General features: G+C 48.2%; 1 protein-coding gene across 5 annotated transcripts in view; it reads left to right on the top strand.

Moving 5' to 3' along the window:
* LOC140425176 (leucine-rich repeat-containing protein 72) overlaps positions 1-14,634 on the top strand; it is a 150,777-nt gene that overhangs the window by 89,327 nt on the left and 46,816 nt on the right. For 3 of the 5 annotated variants that reach the window (XM_072509166.1, XM_072509168.1, XM_072509164.1), the window contains 2 exons: positions 2,849-2,938; positions 3,032-3,169. The exons of 1 other annotated variant lie outside the window; for it this stretch is intronic. In XM_072509166.1, the coding sequence (XP_072365267.1) occupies positions 2,849-2,938; positions 3,032-3,169 (228 nt within the window). The remainder of the gene's footprint in view (positions 1-2,848; positions 2,939-3,031; positions 3,170-14,634) is intronic. One more of the 5 variants, XM_072509167.1, reaches the window with a different exon arrangement.

Here is a 14,634-nt window from a genome sequence, read left to right on the forward strand (position 1 = left end):
TGTCCCCCTTAACATATAACATTTTGGTCCAGAATAGTTTGGAAGAATGATGACTGGTTTAACGTGAATGCTATTATTAGTGTGTGAATAATGTGTGGTGAGGAAGAGATAAATTGAGTTGCAAATCTCCAGGAATTTTTGTCTTGCAGAAGCAGCAGCTTGCTGTCAAGCTCCCATTATTGTCAAAAAATTGCTGCATTTACGCCGTTAAAAATAAATTAACCTGACTACAGAAAATTATGGCCAGGATTTTACGACCTTGTCCCAGCATTTCTCCCCCTGATGGATGTGGTGGGCAATTTAAATTGCCGTTTACTTTGGTCGACCCTAAAATCCTACTGGATGGGAAGAGCAGTAAAGTCCTGACCTATGTTTTCCATGTAATAACAGAACGACCCTTTAAATTAAAAAATGTATTACTGTAATGCCACTCAACCACTCCAGCCCAGAAAGGGAACAATTGAAATCATGGAGTTTCATTCCTGCAGGTAGTAATTTGTTCCTAAAGACTTTTTCTCACTTTTCCTCTTGGTCTTATTTTTTTCTGTTAATCTAATCTTTCTTTCCCTCTCTTTATTTGTGTGATTTGACACTGACTCACAGTATTTCCTGTTGTCCTATTCGATCGCGCCCACCATATTTAAATGCTGTTATAACTGGGTTATGTCAGCTGTAGCAGGCTGGGATCACCGTATACGAATCGGCATCTTGCGTGAACCCCATTTAGGGGCTCTCTCATTATTCTCCCGACGTAGTGGGATTGCGCCAGGTGCTTAGGAAAAATTTGCCACTTTATATCACGAAAGCTTGTCAAAATCTTGTTTTAAGAATCATTTGGTAAATCCATTTTTAAATTATTCGTTCATTCATGAGATATGGGTGTCACTAAGAAGGATTTGAACTCATTTCTCCAGTACAATAGTCCATGTCTCTGCATTCGGGCTACATTTCTTTATATCTGAATTTTGGCAAGTAACATCTCAACAGTACGTGTCAAATAACAATCGTAACAGATATAGAATAAACTTAATCATGTTGGTCTTAAGTATCATTGTTTATGCAATCAACTAACACAAAACAGATTGGAAATCAAACCTATAACTTCCCTGGTTTGTATCGCTCCACTAAACTTTATTGCTGATATATCAGAAATAAATATTTCCTTGGTTCGCTTTAAATGAAGATCTTCATTTGATAACTTATTGAGATATATATTTAATATTTTGCTATCAGCTGAGCCATTAACAAGGCTCCGAAAGAACAGTTCACTTCGTGAACCAACTCCCCATCACCCCACACATTCTTCCTTTTTCAATAATATTTGAATTCCCTTTTGAATGCTTCAATTGAACCTGCCTCCACCACATTCTCAGGCAGTGCCTTAGCCACTCACTGTCTGAAAAGGTTTCCCTCATATCTTTTCGACCAATTGCTTGAAATCTGCACGCTCTCATCCCTTACCCTTTCACAAGTGGGAACAGTTTCTCTCTATCTACTCAGTCCGGACCCTTCATGATTTTGAGTGCCACCATCAAATCTCCTCTCCGTCTTCTTTTCTCCAAGAAAAGCAGTGTTAATTTTTCTAATCATTCTTCATAATTGAAGTTCCTCATCCTTGAGGATTCTCATTAATCTTTTCTGCACTCTCTCCAATACCTTCACATCCTTCCTGGAGTGTGGCACCCAGAAATGGATGAAATACTGTTGCGGAGGATGAACTCGTGTCCTGTACAAGTTCAACACAACCTCCTTAATCATACTACGCCCCTATTAATAAGGCCTAAGATACTGTATACTTTATTAATTGCTCTCTCAAACTGTCCTGCCTTCCGTGACATACGCACATATACACCCAGATACCGCTACTTCTCCAATCCCTTTAGAATTGTGCCCCTAATTTTATACTTTCTCTCCATGTTCTTCCTACCAAAATGAATCACTTCACATTTCTCCATATTGAACTTCATCTTTACTTGTCCTCCCATTTGTCTATGTCCTTTTGAAGTTCTGCACTATCTTCCTCACAGTTCACAATGCTTCCACGTTTTGTATCATCTGCAAACTTTGAAATTGTTCCCCGTACACTAAGATCTGAGTCACTAACATATATCAGGAAAAGTAAGGATGACAGATTTGGCCCTTGGCAAACTCCACTACAAACCTTCCTCCAGCCTGAAAAATATCCATTAACTACTACTCTCTGTTTTCTGTTGATTCTGTATCCATGTTGCTACTGTCCTTTTTATTCCATGAGGTATGCTAACATGTCTGTTATGTGGTACTGTATCACATGCCTGCACCACATTAACTGCATTGTCTTCATCACATCTCTGTGCTATTTCTTCAAAATCTCCAGCAAGTTAGTTAAATGTGACTTTCCCTGAAGAAATACATGCTGGCTTTCTTTAATTAACCTGCATTTGGCTGAGTCACTGTTAATTTTGTCCAGAATTATTGTTTCTAGAAGTTCCCCACCATTGAGGATAAACTAACTGGCCTGTAGTTACTGGGCTTATATTTACACCTTTATTTGAACAAGCGTGTTAAGTTTTCAATTCTCTGTTCCCCGAATCTAAGGAAGATTGAAAATTCTCCCATTTTATGAAACATTTGCACCAAATTAAAACAGTGAACCTTGCTTCCTGAGTTATCAAAGAATCAAAACATTCTTGAGCTTTTAAATATCAAGCTGCGAACATAAGCGTAGTGGGCGACCCCACGCTGTCGGGCAATTCCGAGGAGTGGGTGCATTGCCAGTGCAACGGAGAATCCCGACAGTGGAGAATCCAGCCCAGTAATTTCGTTTTTCCTGGTGTAATTTTAATTCGTAAATTTCATTCTCTTTCAGACTTATTCAATAATCCTTTGACGCAGGATCATGATTATCGCCTGTATGTCATCTATCATCTGCCTTCAGTACAGCTGCTAGATAGACAGAGTTAGTTATTCAATAAACATCCTTTGCTTTGAAAGTTCTAAATTCTGATTACTGTTTGAAGTCCCAGTACATACTTCTGCCTTACTTGTACAGTTATTACCCAGAAGGAGCGGGATATCGCTTTGAGTAACTACAACCCAGATCGATTCCGAAGCCATCAATCTTTGGCTTTTGGGCAACGGAAACCATATTTCACTGTTCAAGAGATAACACCAAAGAGAGGTTATCGAGGTGAGAACTAGTCTATTACTTCAGTAAATGATTATAATTAATTTGTAGAATTTGTTTTTGTCATCTAAGAATACAATGGCTGCAAATTTTGCCACTGTATTTTGATGGATAATTTATTAAAAGTGCCTTCATAATTACTGTTGCATATCCTGTAACGCTGTTTGCAGACCATTGATGAGACTGGGCTGTGAGCATGGCAGGATTAGAAGGAATAGAAGTGTTTATGTTCAAATAAATAAATGTCGGTTTGTAATTCATCACAGGTAAGCTCCTACACAGGATTTTTTAATAAATCAAATTCCAGGCATCTAAAGGCTAAGAGCTACTTATACATTTAATCTGAAGGTGGGATTCTCCGTTTCAGAGTCTTAAGTGGTCCCGTCAGCAGCGAATCAAGACTGGTCTCCACTGGCGCTAGGGGTTTCATCCAGACGCTAGTCCCCGACCTCTGCCATGCAAATTCATGCATGGCGGCAAGCACGCCGGTTTCCTTTCGGGCTGCCATTTTGAACGAGCCCCCAATCCCAGCGTACTCTCCATTGATTCTAACCGCAACGTTTATAAACACTTTTGTTATGATTGACAGCTTCTGACCACTTCAACAATGCTAACTGCAGTTACAAAGGAGGAAGTGAAATCAATTAGCTGCTTTGAAGTGGTCAGAAGCTGTCAATCATAACAAAAGTGTTCATAAAAATTGTGGTTAGGATCAATGGAGATTACTTGAGATGAAGGGAAAGATAAATAAACAAAGCCCCTAGCAGCTGTGTCTGAACCATTAAGCTGTTAATCACAGGCTAGTGAAAGGTACTGATCTGTGAAATTGAATCGATGCTTAGCATTTCAAAGGATCATTTTTATGAAGGCTCTGACACTTCAAAAGCTGCTGTTTCAAAGGCTTAGGGCTGAGGGAGCAAATGTTAGGAAAGGGAAAGGTGTTCCTGAATTGATTATTCACTGAGCTGGTGGGTCTGCTCATCAGCTGTCAGGCAGATCAGTTCAGGGTGATGAGGCCACTTCAGAGTTTGAAAAGTCAGGCCAGGATGATGCTGTCAAACAGAGGGCTCCCTGAGGTCACCATGCCAAGGTGATCTTCAGGTTGCCCAGGGTGGAAGGTGCAGTACAGACATGGCACCCCCATCCCAGTGGAGGGTCCTGGGTTCAAGCCCTCACCCATAGCCCTCACCCATCCTATCCTCAGGACATTTGGGGGCTCCTCCTCTCTGCAGCCTGGCTGTGGCAAAGGGGCACCTGAGCAATGGGATGACCCCCCCCTTGATGTCCCATAGGGATCCACCACACCAGGGTTGCGCTTTACCATACTTACACCAAAATCCGCCTGGTGGATTCCCCGCTGTGGGAGTCAGAGCAACACGCTGGAGGGGGCGGTGGGGGGGGGGGGGGGGGGGGTACACGTGGTGGTTGCGGGGCTTCCAGCCTGTTAATTTCATGCTGATGCAGGCAAATCAGCACTTTGCATGTTCCCGGCAAGGCGGGTTGCCCGCTACGGGTGGCGGCATGGGAGTGAAGACTGGGGACAGGTCTGCTACCTGGTGTCGAACCAGTTTTTTGGCTGTGGCTCCATTCTATGGCCAATCAGGATTCCCAATCTCAGCAGCGGAGAATGGAGAATCCCGCCTGAGTGTTCTTGAGGCCCGTGTTCCTTAAATCTGCCTTTGATAAATTGTGTCTTAAATTTCAACGAGGTTTCTCTCTCAATATTTTATTACAGAACTTGGCTTACCTCAGTAATAGCCTTACTTTTATAGGGGAAATGTTTTTGGATCCGCACATGTGGGCCACCAGCAGCAATATAATTGGATTCTACCACAACCTGTAACATCAAGACATGGCATATCCCTCACTCTACTGTTACTATTGATCCAGGAGAATCAACCTTGATGAATGCAGAACAAAGTTCTGCAGTCCTGCCACACCCAGTCCTGAGCACTGATGGACAATTAAACAACTGACAGAAGGAGGAGGCTGCATGATTATCCCCATCGTCAGTAATGGCTGAGCCCAGCACATGAGTACAAAAGACACAGTTGAAGTGTTTACAACCACCTTCAACTAGACATGCTGAGTAAAAGATTCATTTTGGCCTCCTTTTGAGACCCCTTCTTCAGAAATGCAAATTCGCAGCCATATTGGACTGGATTCTCTGCTTCACGATGCCAGAAGTGCGAATCATGATCAGGCAGAGAATTGCGCGATTTTGAAATAATGGGGGCTGGATTCTCTGATTCTGGGCTATGTCCCCACGCCGGCGTGGGAAAGCTGGCATTTTACGCACAAAGCGACCACCGATTCCGCGTTTTTCTGGGGGCTAGCAGGACGGCAGCGTAGAGCATCCAGCTCTAGCTGCTGATACGTCCTGGAGAATTGTCGGGTCCGTGGTGTGTCACATGATGGACCCGGCCCGTGAAATAGTGCCCACCCTTTGGCCGGCTTGCGTGCCCCGGACACCCCCCCTATAGTGCCCCCGGTCCCGAATAATGTCCCCCCTGCCCGCGGATCGGCCCTCCCCCGACTGAGTCCATAGCTGCCACGCTGAATTCCCGACAGATGAGACCATTAGAGACCCACGTCGTCAGGAACTCGGCCGGTCGGGGACGGAGCATTGGGGGGGCAGGCCTCAGGCAATGCCCGTACTCCTAGAGTACGCCGCTTTGGAGGGGGCGGAGCATCACAAAAGCTGCCCCCGATTTGGTCGGAAACTTGGATTCTCCGGCCATTCGCCGAACACGATTTCGGCGCCACCAACCGAAGAACCCAACCCTGGGTTTTTGTGCCCGGAACCAATCTTGACGACATGCTCCAGTCCATTGCTGGCGACAAAATCGAAGTTTGCACCCTGCTCCGCCGGGTCCATGCAAAACCGTCATTTGCATGGATTTTAATATCACTATCGGCTTGGACACTTCATGCTCCACCCCTCTGGAATTCTTTGCCCTTCACAGGTAGAAGTCAGGCGGTGTGAATTGGTGCAAGAATTTACAGGCGGGACTTGATCACCATGGTTGTTGAGGGGGAGCGAGAAGGTAAGAAAACTATTAGCTCTCCAAAATTGTCAGGCTTGCTAGAAATCTGATGGCCTCCCTCTGACACCATTTCTCCAGCCACATATTTAATTGACTAATCCTCCTATTCTTATGCTCACTAGCACTGGAACTGGGAGTAATCCTGAGGTTACTGCTCTTGAGGGCTTGCTTTTTAATTTCCTTCCTAACTCCCTGAAATCTGCCTTCAGGACCTCATCCCTCCTGCTACCTATGTTGTTGGTACTAATGTGAACTACAACGTCTGGCTGACCCCCCCCTCCCCCTAAAGGATGTCCTGCAGTCGCTCCATGATATCCTTGACCCTGGCAACAGGGAGGCAACACACCATCCTGAAGTCATGTTTACTGCCACAGAATGCTTGTCTGATCCCCTGACTATGGAATCTCGTAGTACTATAGCTCTTCCATTCTCCTTCCTCCCATGTACAGCTGAGCAGCCCACAGTGCCACACGCTTGGATTTGGGGAAGGTGAGCATTTATCTTGTGGTGTCACCAGGGGCTGTGTGCTGGAAGGACAGTACTTTGCTCCAGTTTCTGGGCAAGAGCTTTCTCTACCAAGGGGGCCACAGGAAGTCACATGGGAGACTGATGAGGAATGGGTGCAACGAGAATCAGCTGTACAGCCTGATCAGGCTATAGAAGCAGAGTATTGAGCCTTGTTAAGTTGAAGCCCACTGGGGGATGAGAGGAGGCTGTCTTGGAGATTGGAGGCTGTCTTGGAGAGTGGAGGGGCTTGCTGTGTGCAGACCGGTGTGTAAAGTTTAGCTCACTGAAGAGCGAAATGTTTATTTCCCTTTTTCTGTTTTGGCGAGTGTCTGAAGACCTGTAGGTAAACATTCACCTTTATATTGTATCATGACAGAGAGTTATTGAACTGTAAAAATTCTACTCCACCTATCGCAGCCTCTGCCCACATCACAATCTCTAATTGCCTTTGAGGATGTGGATATGAGCCATCTTTTTGACAACCTAATGGCTTGCTGGCCAGGGTGGACAAAGAGGGGAGGTTGGAGCGGCAGAGGGTAATAGATGAGATGTTGGAGGTGGATAGGATTTATGCAGAAGATGGGGACCCAGCAAAGCTGGAAAAGGGGAAGGAACTACAGGTGAGCTTTGACCGGCTATCTACCAGGAAGGCGGTGCGCCAACTGAGACGAGCAAGGGGTGCAGTTTACGAACATGGAGTTAGGGGTATGTTAGCAGGTCAGCTCCGGAGGGAAGCAGCGGCAAGGAAAATTGTTCAGGTGAGGGATAGGGCAGAGAAGTTGGTGGTGGCTCGGGATCTGATTAACAAGGTTTTTGAGGAATTTTATGAGAGGTTGTACAGGTCAGAGCCACCTGGCGGAGACCGTGAGATGCAGGAATTTCTAGATGGGTTGGAGTACCCGAGGTTAGGGGAGGGGGACAGGGCTACATTAGAAGGAGCGATAGTGGAGCAGGAGATAAAGGATGCGATTGGGAGGATGCAGTCGAGCCTTGTTAAGTTGAAGCCCACTGGGGGATGAGAGGAGGCTGTCTTGGAGATTGGAGGCTGTCTTGGAGAGTGGAGGGGCTTGCTGTGTGCAGACCGGTGTGTAAAGTTTAGCTCACTGAAGAGCGAAATGTTTATTTCCCTTTTTCTGTTTTGGCGAGTGTCTGAAGACCTGTAGGTAAACATTCACCTTTATATTGTATCATGACAGAGAGTTATTGAACTGTAAAAATTCTACTCCACCTATCGCAGCCTCTGCCCACATCACAATCTCTAATTGCCTTTGAGGATGTGGATATGAGCCATCTTTTTGACAACCTAATGGCTTGCTGGCCAGGGTGGACAAAGAGGGGAGGTTGGAGCGGCAGAGGGTAATAGATGAGATGTTGGAGGTGGATAGGATTTATGCAGAAGATGGGGACCCAGCAAAGCTGGAAAAGGGGAAGGAACTACAGGTGAGCTTTGACCGGCTATCTACCAGGAAGGCGGTGCGCCAACTGAGACGAGCAAGGGGTGCAGTTTACGAACATGGAGTTAGGGGTATGTTAGCAGGTCAGCTCCGGAGGGAAGCAGCGGCAAGGAAAATTGTTCAGGTGAGGGATAGGGCAGAGAAGTTGGTGGTGGCTCGGGATCTGATTAACAAGGTTTTTGAGGAATTTTATGAGAGGTTGTACAGGTCAGAGCCACCTGGCGGAGACCGTGAGATGCAGGAATTTCTAGATGGGTTGGAGTACCCGAGGTTAGGGGAGGGGGACAGGGCTACATTAGAAGGAGCGATAGTGGAGCAGGAGATAAAGGATGCGATTGGGAGGATGCAGTCGGGTAAGGTGGCGGGGCCGGATGGGTTTCCGGTGGAATATTATAAAAAATTCAAGGATAAGCTGGCACCCCTGATGGTGGGGATGTTTGAAGAGGGGATAGGGAAGGGGGTGTTGCCACAAACCTTGGGGCAGGCGCGATTTCCCTGTTGCTAAAAAAAGATAAGGATTCAATGGAGTGTGGGTCGTATAGGCCCATATCGCTTCTGAATGTGGACGCAAAGGTATTGGCGAAGGTACTGGTGGGAAGGCTGCAGGAGTGCCTTCCGAAGGTGATAGGTGAAGATCAGACGGGATTCGTGAGAGGGAGGCAGCACTTTTCAAACGTTAGAAGGGTATTGAACGTCGTTATGGCACCGGCGGAGGGGAAGGAAACAGAGGTGGTTGTGGCACTGGATGCTGAGAAGGCATTTGACCAGGTAGAATGGGGGTATTTGATGGCAGTTCTGGAGCGGTTTGGGATTGGACCAAGATTTGTGAACTGGGTAAAGCTACTATATAAGGAGCCGAGGGTGAGTGTCCGCACAAACAACATCAGCTCGAGATACTTTTCTCTCCACCGTGGGACTAGGCAGGGATGTCCCTGCTGTTTGCACTCGCGATTGAGCCGTTGGCCATCGCATTAAGAATTTTGGGGTATGGAAAGGAATAGTGCAGGGGGGATAGAGCATAGGGTGTCCTTATATGCCGATGATTTGCTGTTATACGTGTCGGAACCGTGTGTGTCGATAGGGGGAATATTGGAGCTGCTTCAAGTGTTTGGGTCTTTCTCGGGGTACAAACTAAATCTAGACAAGAGATGGATGGATTTGTTTATTGTCACGTGTACCGAGGTACAGTGAAAAGTATTTTTCTGTGAGCAGCTCAACAGATCATTAAGTACATGAGAAGAAAAGGGAATAAAAGAAAATACATAATAGGGCAACACAACATATACAATGTAACTACAAAAGCACTGGCATCGGATGAAGCATACATGGTGTAGTGTTAATGAGGTCAGTCCATAAGAGGGTCATTTAGGAAGCTGTTGACAGTGGGGAAGAAGCTGTTTTTGAGTCTGTTCGTGCGTGTTCTCAGATGTCTGTATCTCCTGCCCGATGGAAGAAGTTGGAAGAGTGAGTAAGCCGGGTGGGAGGGATCTTTGATTATACTGCCCGCTTTCCCCAGGCAGCAGAAGATGTAGATGGAGTCAATGGATGGGAGGCAGGTTCGTGTGATGGACTGGGCGGTGTTCACGACTCTCTGAAGTTTCTTGCTGTCCTGGGCCGAGCAGTTGCCATACCAGGCTGTGATGCCGCCTATAGGATGCTTTCTATGGTGCATCTGTAAAAGTTGGTAAGAGGCAATGTGGACATGCCGAATTTCCTTAGTTTCCTGAGGAAGTATAGGCGCTGTTGTGCTTTCTTGGTGGTAGCGTCGACGTGGGTGGACCAGGACAGATTTTTGGAGATGTGCACCCCTAGGAATTTGAAACTGCTAACCATCTCCACCTCGGCCCCGTTGATGCTGACAGGGGTGTGTACAGTACTTTGCTTCCTGAAGTCAATTACCAGCTCTTTAGTTTTGCTGGCATTGAGGGAGAGATTGTTGTCGCTACACCACTCCACGAGGTTCTCTATCTCCCTCCTGTATTCGGACTCATCGTTATTCGAGATCCGGCCCACTATGGTCGTATCGTCAGCAAACTTGTAGATGGAGTTGGAACCAAGTTTTGCCACGCAGTCGTGTGTATACAGGGAGTAGAGTAGGGGGCTAAGTACGCAGCCTTGCGGGGCGCCGGTGTTGAGGACTATTGTGGAGGAGGTGTTGTTGTTCATTCTTACTGATTGTGGTCTGTTGGTCAGAAAATCGAGGATCCAGTTGCAGAGTGGGGAGCCAAGTCCTAGGTTTTGGAGCTTTGATATGAGCTTGGCTGGGATTATGGTGTTGAAGGCGGAGCTGTAGTCAATAAATAGGGGTCTGACTTCCGGGTGCGGCGATGACCAGCTGAGTCGCACGTTTCGGCAGCTCCCTGTGAAACGGACTTTTGGGCTCTTGATAGGAGCCCCAACGGCAATTTTAACGGCTGAAAACACCGTGCGGTAAACCAGAAGGGTGTTCCCCCTGGACACGGATGGAAAAAGGAGAGGAAAGTGGCCGGATTGCAGCGGATCCTTTGGAACAACGGCAAGGAAGGCAAGCAGAAACCAAGATGGCGTCGGAAGGTGGCAGTTTCATATGGGGCCCTGAACAACAAGAGGTTTTGAAACGCTGCGTGGAGGAGATAAAAAAGGAAATGAAGAAAGAGTTGTTGGCCCCGATATTACAGGCGATTGAAGGGCTGAAAGAGGAACAAAAGACCCAGGAGCAGGAGCTTCGGGTCGTGAAGGCGAAAGCAGCAGAGAATGAAAACGACATACAGGGCCTGGTGGTGAAGTCGGAGATACAGGAGGCACACCAGAAACGATCTGTGGAGAGGTTGGAGGCACGGGAAAATAACGCAAGGAGGAACAACTTGAGGATTCTTGGCCTTCCTGAAGGTGTGGAGGGGGCGGACGTCGGGGCATATGTGAGCACGATGCTGCACTCGTTAATGGGAGTGGAGGCCCCGACGGGTCCGTTGGAGGTGGAGGGAGCATACCGAGTTATGGTGCGAGGACCGAGAGCAGGAGAAGCTCCCAGAGCCATAGTGGTGAGATTTCTCCGTTTTAAGGATAGAGAAATGGTCCTTAGATGGGCGAAGAAAACTCGGTGTAGTAAATGGGAGAACGCGGTGACCCGCGTCTATCAAGATTGGAGTGCGGAGGTGGCGAGAAGGAGGGCGAGCTTTAATCGGGCCAAAGCGGTACTTCACAAAAAAAGATAAAGTTTGGAATGCTGCAACCGGCAAGACTGTGGGTCACATATCAAGGGAGGCACCACTACTTTGAGACGGCGGATGAAGCGTGGACTTTTATTGTAGAAGAAAAATTGGAATGATTGGACTACGAAATTGAACGTTTGGACAAAGTGGTGGGACGAGTGGGGGGGGGGGGGGGCGAAGAGGGATTGTATGATTAATCCTGCGGTATGGTAACTTTTCTTTCTCCCACAGGTGGTGATGGGGGGAGGTGGGGAGGGAGAGGAGATGGGGCGTTGGCCATGGGAGGCGGGGCCGAGGGAGAGGCGCGGGCTTGGTTCCCACGCTATGATAATTATGGCGGGAATAGAGAAGCAGGAAGGAGGAGGCGCCGCACGGGGCGATCCGTGATCACGGGGGGAAGCCGAGGTCAGCCAGAGTTTGCTGACTTCTGGGAGCAACATGGGGGGAGTAATTACGCTAGCGGGGGGTCTAGCGGGGGGGGGGGGGAGGGGGGAATTACTGGGTTGCTGCTGCTGGGGAAAGGGGGGAGTGGGTGCGGGAAAGGATGGGCGGGGGGGCACCGTCTGGGAGAAATACAGCCGCGTGGGAACTGGGCGAGAAGCTGGAAAAAGATGATGGCTAACCGGCAAGGGGGGGGGGGGGGTGGGAAGCCCCCCAACCCGGCTGATCACGTGGAACGTGAGGGGGCTTAACGGGCCGATAAAGAGGGCACGAGTACTCGCACACCTTAAGAAACTTAAAGCAGATGTGGTCATGTTACAGGAAACGCACCTGAAACTGATAGATCAGGTTAGGCTGCGCAAAGGATGGGTAGGGCAGGTGTTCCATTCGGGGCTGGATGCGAAAAACAGGGGGGTGGCTATATTAGTGGGGAAGCGGGTAATGTTCGAGGCAAAGACTATAGTGGCGGATAACGGGGGCAGATACGTGATGGTGAGTGGCAAATTACAGGGAGAGATGGTGGTGTTGGTAAACGTGTATGCCCCGAATTGGGACGATGCCAATTTTATGAGGCGAATGCTAGGACGCATCCCAGACCTAGAGACCGGAAAGCTGATAATGGGGGGAGACTTTAACACGGTGTTGGAACCAAGGCTGGATAGGTCGAAGTCCAGGACTGGTAGGAGGCCGGCAGCAGCCAAGGTGCTTAAGGATTTTATGGAGCAGATGGGAGGGGTGGACCCGTGGAGATTCAGTAGACCTAGGAGTAAGGAGTTCTCGTTTTTCTCCTATGTCCATAAAGTCTATTCACGCATAGACTTTTTTGTGTTGGGTAGGGCATTGATCCCGAGGGTGAGGGGAACGGAATATACGGCTATAGCCATTTCGGATCATGCCCCACACTGGGTAGACTTGGAGATAGGGGAGGAAACAAGAGGGCGTCCACCCTGGAGAATGGATATGGGACTAATGGCGGATGAGGGGGTGTGCTTAAGGGTGAGGGGATGCATTGAAAAGTACTTGGAACTCAATGACAATGGGGAGGTTCAGGTGGGAGTGGTCTGGGAGGCGTTGAAGGCGGTGGTTAGGGGGGAGCTGATATCAATAAGGACACATAAAGGGAAGCAGGAGAGTAAGGAACGGGAGCGGTTGTTGCAAGAACTTTTGAGGGTGGACAGACAGTATGCGGAAGCACCGGAGGAGGGACTGTATAGGGAAAGGCAAAGGCTGCATGTGGAATTTGACTTGCTGACCACAGGCACTGCAGAGGCACAATGGAGGAAGGCGCAGGGTGTACAGTATGAATATGGAGAGAAGGCGAGCAGATTGCTGGCACACCAATTGAGGAAAAGGGGAGCAGCGAGGGAAATAGGGGGGGTGAGAGACGAAGATGGAGAGACGGAGCGGGGAGCGGAGAGAGTGAATGAAGTGTTTAAGACATTTTATAAAAAATTGTATGAAGCTCAACCCCCGGATGGGAGGGAGAGAATGATGGAGTTTTTGGATCGGCTGGAAATTCCCAAGGTGGAAGAGCAGGAAAGGATGGGATTGGGAGCACAGATCACGGTAGAAGAAGTGGTGAAAGGAATTAGGAACATGCAGACGGGAAAGGCCCCGGGACCGGACGGATTCCCAGTTGAATTTTACAGAAAATATTTGGACTTGCTCGCCCCGCTACTGACGAGGACCTTCAACGAGGCAAAGGAAAGGGGACAACTGCCCCCGACTATGTCAGAAGCAACGATATCGCTTCTTTTAAAGAAGGAAAAGGATCCGCTACAATGCGGGTCCTACAGACCAATCTCCCTCCTCAATGTAGATGCCAAGGTCTTGGCCAAGGTAATGGCAACGAGAATAGAGGAATGTGTCCCGGGGGTGGTTCATGAGGACCAAACTGGGTTTGTGAAGGGGAGACAGCTGAACACAAACATACGGAGGTTGTTAGGGGTAATGATGATGGCCCCACCAGAGGGTGAAACGGAGATAGTAGTGGCGATGGATGCCGAGAAAGCATTTGATAGAGTGGAGTGGGATTATCTGTGGGAGGTGTTGAGGAGATTTGGGTTCGGAGAGGGGTATGTTAGATGGGTGCAGCTGTTGTATAGGGCCCCAGTGGCGAGTGTGGTCACGAATGGACGGGGATCGGCATATTTTCGGCTCCATAGAGGGACAAGGCAGGGATGTCCTCTGTCCCCATTACTGTTTGCACTGGCGATTGAGCCCCTGGCGATAGCGCTGAGAGGTTCCAAGGGATGGAGGGGAATACTTAGGGGAGGAGAAGAACACCGGGTATCTTTATATGCGGATGATCTGCTACTATATGTGGCGGATCCAGCGGAGGGGATGCCAGAAATAATGCGGATACTTGGGGAGTTTGGGGATTTTTCAGGGTATAAATTGAACATGGGAAAGAGTGAGCTGTTTGTGGTGCATCCAGGGGAGCAGAGTAGAGAAATAGAAGACCTACCGTTGAGGAAGGTAACAAGAGACTTTCGTTACCTGGGGATCCAGATAGCTAAGAATTGGGGCACATTGCACAGGCTAAATTTGACGCGGTTGGTGGAACAGATGGAGGAAGATTTCAAGAGATGGGATATGGTAGCATTGTCAATGGCAGGGAGGGTGCAGGCAGTTAAGATGGTGGTCCTCCCGAGATTCCTTTTTGTGTTTCAGTGTCTCCCGGTGGTGATCACGAAGGCTTTTTTCAAAAGGATAGAAAAGAGTATCATGGGTTTTGTTTGGGCCGGGAAGACTCCGAGAGTGAGGAAGGGATTCTTACAGCGTAGTAGGGATAGGGGGGCGCTGGCACTACCGAGCCTAAGTGAGTA

The sequence above is a fragment of the Scyliorhinus torazame genome, chromosome 6 (assembly GCF_047496885.1).
Source record: "Scyliorhinus torazame isolate Kashiwa2021f chromosome 6, sScyTor2.1, whole genome shotgun sequence".
NCBI lineage: Eukaryota > Metazoa > Chordata > Chondrichthyes > Carcharhiniformes > Scyliorhinidae > Scyliorhinus > Scyliorhinus torazame.